Raw genomic sequence first — 12,766 nt, forward strand, 5'->3', positions numbered from 1 at the left:
ATCTAAAAAGAGCCTCTCCATAATTTTCTGGCAGAAGGTAGCATTCCTATTTTGCAGGAGAGTGATTGAGGTCCTGTGACCCTATCCAGGCCACATGCTTAGGGGCCCGTCAGGAACCCAAAGGTCTTTTTTTCTTGCCAGGGGCACAAATGCCTCTCTCTATCAGCTGATTTCCTTCCCCCTCCTTTTTTATTTTATTTTATTTTATTTATTTATTTATTTATTGCTTTTTTTTTTTTTTTTTTTTTTTTTTTTTCACAAAGCCTGGTAGGAAGTGGAAAATAGGGGGCTGGATTTGGGTACAAATGACCTACCTGGTTCATTTTATTATGTTATGACCTTTTTTTTTTTATTGTGACCAGGTCTGGAATTATTCATATTTGATGCTAATTGAAGTGGGCAGTTAAAGCGTTTCATGAATAAAGTTTCAACATCTGCTCTGAAATCCCAAATGAGCAGTCAAATAAAAGTCAAATAAGGAAGATTATCACTGGCATTATCGTAGAGATAATCAACTTTCTATATAAAGGGACAGAACACAGTTTTCACAAAAGTCTGCAGCTCATTTGGGTGACTTTGGCAGTGGAGATTTTTGAAGTAGCAGACGTATCTCCAACTGTATAATTTCCAGTAAGCAAAGACATTCAAAACTCTGCCCTCTGCTTTCTTAGCATTATTTCCAATTCCATCTGTTTTCCAATTTCCTTGGCAATGAGTCAGTTGTTTAGGGATGGAATAGAAACTACTGAGTTAGAGGCAGAGGTGGAAAAGTGCTGGGCCAGCCATTCACGGCTGCCTGCATTGAGCACATTGTGTTTTAGAACCTTCTGACCCCAGAGCATGAGAATGCACTTTACCGCTAAGAGGTTCTGGAGAACAGAAAGACGCAAGTTTAAACAGTGGATGCATTGGCTAGAAATAACCTCTCAAGCAGCATACATTTCCCTCTGTCATGTTATGGATTGCTAACAACTCCTGGAGTGATGTTTTATGTCCTTCAAGCCTCATAACTTACAACGTTAAAATGCAGGATGCTAGTGATCGATAAATTTTAGCGTCAGTGGGGGGGAAAAAAGAGAAGAAATGCCCATCAAATGCTGACCACCATTTTTTCCAAAAAAACTTCCATTGGCCATAAAAATGGCAAGATAATTTAGATACTTTCTGGTTCGTACTTTGGAGGAAATTTGGGGGCTAGGTAAGAACTCTTTCGATGAGGATGAATGAGGCAACAGCTAAGTGCTTTGGGCTCCTTGGAGAAAAGATGGTACAAGCCTTCCAAGCTGCTGATGTGTCCATCCATCTCTATCTTTTAAATTGACTCCTCTTCCATCTGTCGTCACCCCAGGTTTCCCCTCCTCTGTAGGAACACACATCACTGGGCCAAATAAGCAAATGGCGTGAGAAGTCTCTTAGAGGTGGAAGTTGCCATTCATTGGAAGCCTGATAGCAAGGAAGAGAGAAGAGGACATCTCTACTTTCAGGAGGGAAAACCAATGGTTATTAAGAGCTTACTGTGAGCCCAGTGCTGTGATAGGCTAGTTGTGCATTTCATTTAGCCCCCACAGGGATGTTGTGTAGTAAGCAAAACTCATTCCACCTGAAAGGTGGGGCCATAGGCCCAAGAAGTTAAGTGAGCTGCCCTAGTGACAAGCGAGGAGATTTGAACCTCACGGGAGGCCAAGCAAGGTTCAAGTTAACATGCCCTCACTCCAATTCCTGGACTCTCCCCTCCAGCTGCCTCCTCCTCCAGGCATCACTGAAAGTCCTCTGCAAAATAAAAGGGCTTTTCAAGAATGGAAAAAAACACGGTTCCGCCAAAAACAGATCGGGAGGAGCCTAAGAGCAAATGTTGAGGAGATACGTACGCGTAGGGTGTGTGAGAGCGAGGCAGAGCGTGCGCGAGGGTGAGCCAGCCCTTGTGGGGTGGTTAGGGTGCTTGGTTGGCTTTGGGGTGACTTCTGGGTTGTTCTCAAGACCTGCTTGCACCAGAGATATTTCCAACTTTATTTCAGGAGAAGGGATACCCTCCTGGAAGGAGAATCCCAGTCTGGAGGAGGGTTGCTCTTCAGACCTCCTGTGACCTTGACTTGATGCCTGTCTCCAGAACCTGACCCTGCAGTGATCTTAGAGCAAAATCTCGAGCTGACTCCTCGGGCATCTCGGTGCCCCACTTACCTCTTTTGTTGAGCGGGGCCAAAGAGTAGAGGCATATACCTGCCCGACCCTATCATGAGCGCCATCGGCTATGGCAGGCACCGAGCTGGAGGAGAGAATCCGCATTTACAAAAAGGGCTTTTCTTTACTTGCACCTTGTCTCCCTCCCCGAGACTGTCTAGGATGGGAGATTTGGGGCTTCCAAGATCCTCCACCCCAGTCTGATTACACAGGATAAGAATTTGGGTCTTCCTCTGTGTCTGACGGAACGTTAGCCGGGATGGTATCAGGCAGCTGGGGAAAGTGTGAGGCTTGAATGGAAAAGGTCAGCCTCCTCTCTTTTAGCCCTCCTTTTATTTGCATTTCCTGAAAACCCGTGTCGAGGGGTAGGGATTAACCAAGGGAAACAGTAAAGGACAGAGTTGGCTACGGCTTGTTTCTGGAAACTGTTCGCGAGGCTTGTTTGAATTTATATAACATCTCTATCCTAAAAAGGTGAAAATGAAGACCGCGTGTAATGACAGTGCACTGAGAGAGAGACTGGGGGCTCCGGCTCGAATCCCATCTTCTGTCGCTAGATCCTTGCAAAATGTCCAGCAATTCATCTCCCTTAGCCCTCGGTTTTTAAGCTCTCAGATGAGAAAGGGCCAAAAAATTGCCCCCCTTAGCATTGGTCTGAGGTACAGGCGGGTGCTGAGATTTCTGCAGATATAAAGTGATACATGCATGCTCAATTAGAAGAGCAATTTCTCCCCAGAAAGTGCTTTTTAAAAACCACATTCCCACTTCCATTTTAAAGAGGGGAGACAGCTCACCAAGATTAGCGGGTGTTTTCCAGGACGCAAGAGAGCACAGCGCAGACGTTGGCCCTTAGTCAACACTGACGGGCATTTGATGGCCCTCCTCCCCGCCTGCCGACGCCCCATCCAACCTGCTCAGGGAACAGGTGCTTGTGGCCCTTCCCCTGCCTGGACCACTTCCTATAGTTTATTCTCATGCTGCCATCTATAGGTGCTCACGCATTATCACAAGCCGAGCGGGGCCTCTGACTTCTCTGGTTTGAATCAGAGCTGTAAAAGGGGGTGCTGAGTCAGCCCCTAGGTTCTCCTCAGGCAATTTCTCTTTTCAGGTGCATGCTCCCACATGTCTTGCTTTCCCGACCGGGGGCGAGAACAAAGTCAGAGAGGAGGCAGCGTGTGAGGGCTGGCACTGGAGCAGCTCTGAGCTGCCGGGGGGCAGGGAAGGTGCAGGGTAGAGGGGGCTGGGGAGAGGAGCTTCTGGGAAGGGAAGTCATGAGACCACCCACTGCCATCCTGTAGGTGAACACCTTCCAGGCTGTCCTGGTGTCTGACGGATCCTATACATTCACGCTCTTCAATTATTATGAAATCAATTGGACCACTGGGACAGCGAGCGGCGGTGACCCCCTGACCGGCCTTGGGGGAGTGATGGCACAGGTATGTGGCTCTCCATTTCATGTCCACCCTGTTTCCGAAGTACTCTTCTCCTTGCTTAGGCTGCTCAGCATGCTGGAGGGAACCCTGCCAACCATTTTGAGCTAGAGAAGCGTGTCTGATTTTGCAGGTGGACCGAGAGGCTAATCTTGCCCATCTGTGGTACCTTGACGTGGGTGTGGCATGAACTAGGCAGGCCTTTCTCACCTGCAGTGGTGGCCCCGGGAACTCCAGGAAAAGGGGTCTCCTGATTTCGATGTGCTGGAATCTGAAAATAAGTTACGACGGCCAGTTAACCCACAAGGGTGGTGTTTGTGTTCAAGTCTCGCCTTCCTTTTGTGCTCTAGGCAGGATTTAATGGTGGAAACCTCACCAATTTCTTCAGCCTCCCGGGGTCAAGAACCCCTGATATTGTGAATATCCAAGAGACCACGAACGTCAATGTTCCAGGCCGCTGGGCATTCAAAGTTGACGGGAAGGAAATTGACCCAGCCAATGGCTGCACCTCCAGAGGTAAAGGCTTTTCCTCTTCTCCATATGGCAAAGCAGGGTTTGCTTGGTGTGGATTGACAGGCAGGCTTTTAAGCCACGGGGGCGGGCTCGTTCCCGATGCCTTACTCTTGACATCTCTCAGCTGGGTAATGGAGATCAAGGTAATTTTAGCATGCACATTCATCACACCGGGAGCTGAAACCCTGCATTTGCTCCACAGCGGTTTTCGAAGTCCTTGCCTGGGGTGTGAACACAGCTTCCCCTTCGAAATAACTCCGCAGAAGTGGACGTGGCTCTTGAGCGATTGCTCAGCCAGAGGGACAGAAGGGAGCCCTCCTGCTTAACATTATTCTTGTTGTTGTTGCTGCCATCCCCCCCTTTCCATTTTTCTTCTCCTCTTCACTCCTGCTTTGCCATCTGCACCCTGTAGATCTGCAGGAGTGGGAGAGATCAGAGCGTTGCCACGTCTCCACGGGAGTAAATCAGCACTCCCTAGTGTGATTAGAAAGAAAGGGGGGGAAGTGTCATCGTCTTCAGGGTAGCGTCTCCTAAACTCGTGTCTGCAGCGGCAAAACATACAGGAGTTTGGGGAGAATCAAAGCTGGCTTTAGGTCTGTGTTGAACAAGCTGTAGCTGAGCCTCTCTTCCTTTACGGTGGCATCCAAAGTTTGGGGCCTTTTCTGAACTATCCAAAACCTCTTTGGATGTGCACAACAGCCTGGGACTCTCACAAGAACATCCTGGCTTATAGATTCCTGCTTCTTATGTGTGTGAAAGTAGTCAGAAAGCCGTATTTCTGTTCGTATTTCTGCTTCTGGAGTGGAGACTCCTGCAACTAGGATCAGGACATCATCCACCTGTCTATCTGTCCGTCCACCCAACCATCTGCCCATCTATCCGTTTAGCCAGCCAGCCAGCCAGCCAGCCGTTCATTGCTTCTTTCCAAAGAACATTAGAAAGCCCCAACAGGGGGCTCCACTCCATCAGGTGCTGGGCATGAAGGAACGCTGGCTTTCATGACACTGCTGTGATAGAGGAGACAGCCAGGGGGACAGTGATGACACAGTCTAGGCCACATTGTAATGGACGAGAGGGTAGGGGGGCTGTGGAAGCACAGAGGAAGACACTGGGGGGAAATGCAGATGTTTAAGAAAGTTTTGGCTTGGGATGAAGGTTTCAGGAGGTCTCTTGTCCTCCTCCGATAGGAAGCATGGTCTGGGGACCTACATGTCTCAGCAGCCCTGGGAGGCCTCCGAGTTCTCTCTTGACTCAGCTTCTATTTGTGTGATAGACAGAAAAACCATATCCACCTGGCCTGAGATGCCCACGCCTCCTTCCCCATTCCCTGCACTGCGGCCAGGCTTATCAAACCTCCTGACTTGGCTCGAACGAAAGGTCATTTGTAAAGATGGGCATTTACATGCCTGGGCATCCTTGTCTCTGTAGACTCTATGAAGTCCTCCACATTCCAAAATTAGCAAATAAATGATTTGGAGCTAAGCCGGTATGAAACCGGCTGGGAAAGAATCTAGCTCTTGAGCTCACCAGTCTTGCAGAGATCGTGCCCTGCTCCCATACAGAGTGTAAATACAGCTCCACTTAAGGTCTTGTGAGAGATACAAGACCAATGCCATGTTCTCTGTCTCCCCTTGACGGCCCGGACTAGACGCACCCAGTGCCTCTGCCCCTGTGTCCAAGCATCACAGAGCCGACTGGCTGTGGCCGTGCAACCTGAGTGCCCAGTGACAGCCTCTCGCCTGAGCCCTGGGAATGAAATGCCGTGATAATGGAAAACATTGGCTTGCAGAGCTGTGGAGTTGGTCGGATGCCAGCCGTGTACAAAGTCTCCACTTTGACTTCATTCTTTTCCTCCTGAGTTATGGGTTTGGGTTTCACATACAGGGCAAATTCAATATCCTTATACAGACTGCTGTGCATTTTTATGTGCCACTAGACATATATCAATCTAATGAGAATCGGGTTTGGCCTGGGTGATAGCAGGGGGAGATTTGCATAGAGCTGGTTTATTATATCATCGCTTTGCAAACAGAATTATCTCAGAGAGTCTACCTTTTGGTCCAATCCTCCTCTATTCAAAGGCATTTTCCTCTCATTTATTGGAAGCCTGAAAGCAGAGACTGGAAATCATACTTAGCGGAGGCTGTTAAAATATATGCAGCCTGGACCGGTGCCAAAGAGCATTGAGGTTCGGGGCCTGTCTTCGGGGCTGATGCATATGACCTGCTGGGAATGTGAATAAATCTATTATCCCACATTTGGGCTCTATGCTCAGCAGGTATGAAACATAATTGCCTGTGGAGACATCGTCGTTCCTGCTGCACGGATACAGAAAAGACTGTTCTGGATGCGCCCATGCTCTCTGCTTGGGGTCGTCTTGCAGCCTATGCTGTTCACTGAGCACTCAGTTCTAGAGACGAACCTGACCAATCTTTCCAAACTACAGTTTCAAACAGTCAACTCCCGATGTAGGACATCATTTACATTTCTTCATGTTGTGTCTCTGGTGCTTTCCTTTTCAGACATGTTTCAATTTACAAATGCTTCCACCTCTATCGACTTGTGTATGTGGACTTGTTGTGGCATCGCTGTTCCCCATGGGACAGGGATGAGAAAATAGCACTGCCCCCCACCCTTTACAGGTTAGAACACTGAGGCAGATAGAAGTAAGCCAGTGGTCTTGGAAGTTGGTTGCAGGGTTTGTGACCATTTTCTCGGTCTCTTGGCTCTGACCCAGCCGAGGACAAGATCGCAGGCCCCAGCCCAGAGACGCTTCCTTTTCAGTTGAGGGTTGATATTAATTACTGGCAAAGTTTGAGTTTTTGGTGGGGGGAGATCTTTGATTTAGGAAACTGGTTTTATTTTTTATTATTTTTTTGATTTTTTAAATGTTTATTTATTTTTGAGAGAGAGACACAGAGCGTGGGCAGGGGAGGGGCAGAGAGAGAGGGAGACAAAGGATCCGAAGCAGGCTCCAGGCTCCGAGCTTTCAGCACAGAGCCCGACGTGGGACTCAAACCCACAAACCGTGAGATCATGACCGAAGTCGGGCGCTTAACCGACTGAGCCCCCCGGGCGCCCCTGGGAATTGTTCCAAAGCCTGATTGTCTGCCAAATAAACAGTAGCACATATTAAAATTAGTGCATCCCATAAAGGACATCCCTCCCCCAACCTCACTCTCCTCCTAACCTGGATTCTGTCTAGAAGTTCTGCCGGTGGATAAGGACAGGGCCTACCTAGGGTGAGAGAGAAGGCAACTTGTATCATGTACGTTCTGCCTAAGCAGTGTTTGCACGATTTATGAGCCCTTGAAGCTAGAGTTCAGCCCTTTCCAGCACCCTCCCAGGGAGCCTGGGATTTAAACTTGTGTGTCTGCCTCCTGATTCATGCTTATTGATCCCTTCCGGCACATACTGGGCCCTCAGCAAATGTTTGCTGAATGAACGGATGAGCGAACAAGTTAGCACGGGAGGAATCTGTGTTGCTGAGTTTCCAGGGAAAGCTGGGCCTGTTTCTGGAGTACCCTTCTTCTTCTTCCTGGAAGGAAGGGTATGACTCCCGTGCGTTACAGCCTTTGCCGTGGATTAAGATGACGTGTCTTCCCTTGAATGAGAGTGTGCTCTCTAGCCGTGGAGACGGTGATGCCAAGAGGTAGACTGGATTCCCACAGCCTCGGCTTAGAACCCTGGCTTCGCTCCTGAGGGGCTGAGCGCTCTGGGCTGAATTGGTGACTCAACCTCCCCTTAGCCTCAGTTTCCTCTTTCATCGAGTGAGGTCGATAATACCTGCCAAATAGGGCTCTTGTGTGGATTCCATGGTATAATGCAGGAAAAGCATTCAGCCCAGCGCCTGGCCGGGAGGGTAAATGCTCAATAAATGTTGGCTCTAATGTCATTCTTCCCCAGGACAGTTCCTTCGGCGAGGGGAGGTGTTTTGGGATGACCTGAACTGTACCATCAAATGCCGCTGTCTAGATTTCAACAATGAGATCTACTGCCAGGAGGCCTCCTGTAGCCCCTACGAAGTGTGCGAACCCAAAGGCAAATTCTTCTACTGCAGCCCCGTGGAGACCAGCACGTGTGTGGTGTTTGGGGAGCCACACTACCACACTTTTGATGGCTTCCTCTTCCACTTCCAAGGCTCCTGTGCCTACCTGTTGGCCCGACAGTGTTTGCAGACTTCCAGCCTCCCCTTCTTCAGCGTGGAGGCCAAAAACGAACACCGCGGGGGCTCAGCCGTCTCCTGGGTGAAGGAGCTCTCTGTGGAGGTGAATGGCTACAAGATTCTCATCCCCAAAGGCAGCTATGGAAAAGTCAAGGTGAGACCCTCTCCAGCCCTCCTGGGAAGCTGGAGAAGCTGGAGAATCTTGAGCCGGGGGAAGACTTCCTCAGATCTGCTGGTTCTGCTGTGTGATGTTTGTACGGAAGAGATTCAGGGCTCTGCTTTCCTTGCAAATAGCTTGTAACATTTTTTTAACTAGGCTAAATTTTATTTGTACAAGAGCCAACCTCAGCTCTCTCCTTGATATTTCTTTCTACTATATAACTTAAAGTACACCGAAATTCCTAGTTACCTCCTAAACACGGTACACACACACACACACACACACACACGCGCGCGCGCTGTCACATACGTGCATACATGCCCACATGTCCAAGCTCAGAAGTAACTGGGAAGAGAGGTAGGCTGAGTTTCTCAGGGACCTGGCTTGCAATAGCAGCAGCCACATGGTCATGCCCTGGAGATGGTGTGCCAACACAGAGTATACATCCATAACTCAGTACGGCCTTTCATGAACAACCCTCCCCCACCCCCCCTATTCTGTTTGCCCAAAATCTACTGCTGCGTTGTTGGAAAAAGCTCCAAATTGATTGGTGTTTCCAGAGGGCCCCCCCTGGGAGCAGGCTTGCTGAGCTCTTTGACGACGCCGGTGGGAAGGTTCTGAGAAGGCTTTGCCCGACCCTCCAACAGGTTCCCACTCCTGCCTGGAATAAGAGAGGGGAAAGTGGATATCTGCCCGTCCGTTTAGCGTATGCAAATGATTCCTGTCACTGCCCACCTGGATTTCAGGCAGGCACATCCGCAAAGGAGGGAGAGCAAGAAGCCACTGGCAATTACTCAATTTGTGGAGGCCCCAATTTTCATAATGTTAATGAAAACCTTGTTGCAACCGTGTATTTATTCAAGCAATAATAACCAAGACCACGAGGGGTTGATTGCGCAACCCCGTGCGATCCTTAATCCCCATGCATGGAGGTCATTACGGAGATTACAAACCAGCACTGATGCCAATGCGGGGATTTCTTTCTTTCTTTCTTTTCTTTTTTTTTTTTTTAATATGTGTTGTAGTTTTAATTGGCACAGCATGTCCAACAAAAGGCAGGACCGAGGAACTAATTCCACTTTTTCTGGCTCTGCCTGGCCTAGGTCTGTGCAGCTTATCATGGTCGTAATTAGAAAAGTGAGGTTTTACTGTGGCCGAAATGTCAATTTGCCTGTTATTTGGCCAGTCTCTCTAGGGACAGTTCTGCATATGAAATCAAGGTCAGAGTTGGGGGTACGGAAGTTTGACGTTTCTCCCTTTTAAATTTCTATTGTGCTGTTGAGCACAATACTTATTCTTGTAGATAGATGCTACTATTTCAAGCCAGAAAAATGTTCCCCAGCTTTCTCCTGCTTGCCTGTATTGTGGGGATGGATGTGTATGATATCTGTACTTGAGGAAGAAAGCTTTATGCTTTATTTCTATTTTCCATTTTGATTAAAAATCTTTTTCACTCACAGTCAGACTTTTTTTTTTTTTTTTTTTTTTCAGAAGGAAAGGAGCATTGCCATTTCTTTCAGGCCCAGCAGCTCTGCTAATTTTGTGTGGCTCTTTTCCGTCGTCCAGGCATAGGGCACGGATTCCTCAATTTTCTGTAGCGACAGGGAGATGTGGACGTGAATGTAAATGTTTCAGAAAGAAAAGGTTATGTGACTCCCAACTGTGAGCTAACAATGGCTTCCTTTTCCTTTGGCCAAACGGCTTCCCAGTGTCTCTGGATACACCTGCTCTGCTGGGTGGGTGGGGGGGGGGGGGTGACTCCACGGACAGTGGAGCCCCCACCCAGGGTCAAATGGGGACAGGCAGGGAGAGGGATAGGAAGCGAGAAGGAGGCTTTGAAATGCCTGTGAGGCAGCTGACTTCTCCAGACACACTCGGCCTGGCCGGAATGGCCAGCAAGATCTGTTCTTGCAACATACAGATCCCCTTTCTCCATATGCTGGGGACTGGTTCCTGTATATGGATTTCCCCCCTTTGGATTGTTTTCAAATAACAAAGCAAACAATTTAGGATTGCATATGCTAATGGGGGCTAAAGACAGCCAACTAACATCCATAATATAATAAATGCCTCCTTCTAGCTAATACTTCTCCGTTTTCATATTTCTCCCCCAAATAAACTCAGGTAGTTTAGGGTGCCCCATTGAAAAGGGCTTCAAGGCCAAATAGCATATGGGGAGGAAGAACTCAGACTCTGGGGTCAGATCTGCACAATCCCTGTGTGACCACTGCCGGCTGAGTGTGCTTTGGGCTTCTTTTTTTCCATCTGTAAAATGGGGTGATAGTGTCTAGGAGGCAGGGCTCTATGGCCGCAGTATGGCTACCTCTCCTTAACACTGGGATAAAAGCAGCAGAAAGCAGTGGCTTTGCAGCCCAGCTCATGAGAGTCAGGCCCTGTCACCTCCCAGCCGTGCAAGCCCTGAACCTCAATTTCCTCATCTGCAAAAGGGGAAGATGATAAGGTCCTTCTGAGTTTGTCCTGGGGATGAAATAGAACAGCCGTGTGTGACATCTAGTACACAGCCTGGCACACAGTGGGCACCTAATACATGCTGTTTCCCACATTTCCACTGCCACCCAAATCCCTTTTAGTTCTAAGACCTATGCTTCTACGATTCTAGTTCTCTCTCCTCACCCCGCCCTCCCACCCAGTACCCACATCCTAGGAGAGACAGTATCGGAGAGGAAAGTGGCTAGAAGACAGGGAGAAGAAGGGAAGTGATGAGAAGAGGTCCAGTTACCCTTGGCTAGTCAAGAGTTGAGGCCGGCGGGATGAAAGAAGAAATCACCCAAGAGCTCCTTCTCAGAGCACTGTGGGGGACAAACGCAGTATCTCTCTAATCGGTGGTTTAAACGGAGACATGTTTTCTGTTGGGAATGAATGGGGTTGCAATGAACACTTACACCAGGAAGAAGGGTAGAAACTGGGAAATGGTGGTGCCCGTGGTCAGCCTAGGGCTTATGTCAGTCTAAGTGGAACAAGATCTGATGCAGAGGAACTGGGTTGGGGGGGGACTGTTGTAATATCCAGAGACGGTTCACCCCATGGCTTTTGCTTCGAGACACAGAAGACTGCCCTTTGTTAGCAGGAGCTTGAGAGAGAGTGGAGGAGGCCATTGAGGAAATTGAGGCTCAGAGCTTATATGGCTGGCAGGTGACATTGGCCATTGCCAGCATTGGTCAGTGGGCATACCTGGAACTTACAGTTATACTAACCTTGGGGAAGAGTTCATTCTCCGTCTCAGCATGGACAGTACCTAATGGTCATCCAGGGCTCTTGCTAGCTGACCTTCCTTATAACATGGCTTTTCTCACCCTTGTCGGCTAAACTGCTACCTAGGAGATAAGGATAGATCGATCAATTCCTAGGTTTTTCTCTCTACTTGTAGCTCTCTGTAGGATAGCTTATTTCTCAAGCCTATTTTTTTGGTCCCCCCCTCCCATTAGAGGCAGGCCATGGCACAAGACATCTGCGATGGTAAATCCTGGAGAGATGCTTAGATAGGCTACTGCCTCACTTCCTAGAAGACTGAGGAAGTAGCTACAATGGTGGCCGTAAAGACCCTTTTCCTTCCCTTGTGCCCGAAATCGATATAGTTCCAATGTATTGACTGTGCACTCACAGTGTGTACCACCTAGGACTGACCTAGGATAACCTTCCCATCCCAGACTATAAACGTGATGTCTCCAGGTGCTGGGCGTGTTAAATGTGAAAAAGAAGAAAATGAGCTCTCTTTGTTGGAGGCTTCTCAAGCCACCCACTCACGTGAGCCAGATGCTTGAGACTCGCCCTTGACTGTTCCCCATTTCTTGCTCCCCGCTGCAAAAAAACCCACGAGGTCCTACTGAGCAGACTCCATGAGCTTGTCCCACTCTCTCACGTCTGTATGTAGTTTAGGCCCTCATGCTCCATCGCCCCTGGATTTTTGAATCAGTTTCCTGTCTGGTTTCTCTGCTTCTAATCTTGACCTGCTGGCCAGAGTGGGCTTTCTGAAATGCAAATCTGACTATGTCATTCCCTTACTTAAAACCTTTTGGGGCTTTCTCTGCAGCATAGAAATCCAAGTTGTTTTTGCTTTTATGGAATTTGTTTTGTTTAAAACATGGCTTATAAGGCCCTCCAGGGTCTGCACCCAACACGAAAGCCAGAGGAATTCTTTTAAGACGGAAGTCAGATCACGTCCATCCTTTGCCCTAGACACACTCTTGGCTCTCCATCTTGCTCGGAGTCAAGGCCAAAAGCTTTACAATAGCCGACAAAGGTCTACCTGTTCTGGCTGCCCTTATCTCTCTGGCATCATCTGCCACTGCCCTCTCCTTG

The 12,766-nt window shown here is 48.6% G+C and overlaps 1 protein-coding gene and 1 long non-coding RNA gene across 3 annotated transcripts in view; one reads left to right on the forward strand and one right to left on the reverse strand.

Moving 5' to 3' along the window:
- LOC122199497 overlaps positions 1-11,772 on the reverse strand; it is a 32,973-nt gene extending 21,201 nt beyond the window's left edge. Inside the window, exon 1 of the long non-coding RNA XR_006193539.1 lies at positions 11,662-11,772. This is a non-coding gene — a long non-coding RNA (uncharacterized LOC122199497). The remainder of the gene's footprint in view (positions 1-11,661) is intronic.
- Positions 1-12,766, forward strand: part of LOC122199493 (tubulin-specific chaperone cofactor E-like protein) — a 161,213-nt gene that overhangs the window by 97,587 nt on the left and 50,860 nt on the right. For both annotated transcript variants that reach the window (XM_042904604.1, XM_042904605.1), the window contains 3 exons: positions 3,477-3,614; positions 3,959-4,124; positions 8,028-8,440. In XM_042904604.1, coding sequence (XP_042760538.1) covers positions 3,477-3,614; positions 3,959-4,124; positions 8,028-8,440 — 717 coding nt within the window. The remainder of the gene's footprint in view (positions 1-3,476; positions 3,615-3,958; positions 4,125-8,027; positions 8,441-12,766) is intronic.

The sequence above is a fragment of the Panthera leo genome, chromosome D1 (assembly GCF_018350215.1).
Source record: "Panthera leo isolate Ple1 chromosome D1, P.leo_Ple1_pat1.1, whole genome shotgun sequence".
Taxonomy (NCBI): domain Eukaryota; kingdom Metazoa; phylum Chordata; class Mammalia; order Carnivora; family Felidae; genus Panthera; species Panthera leo.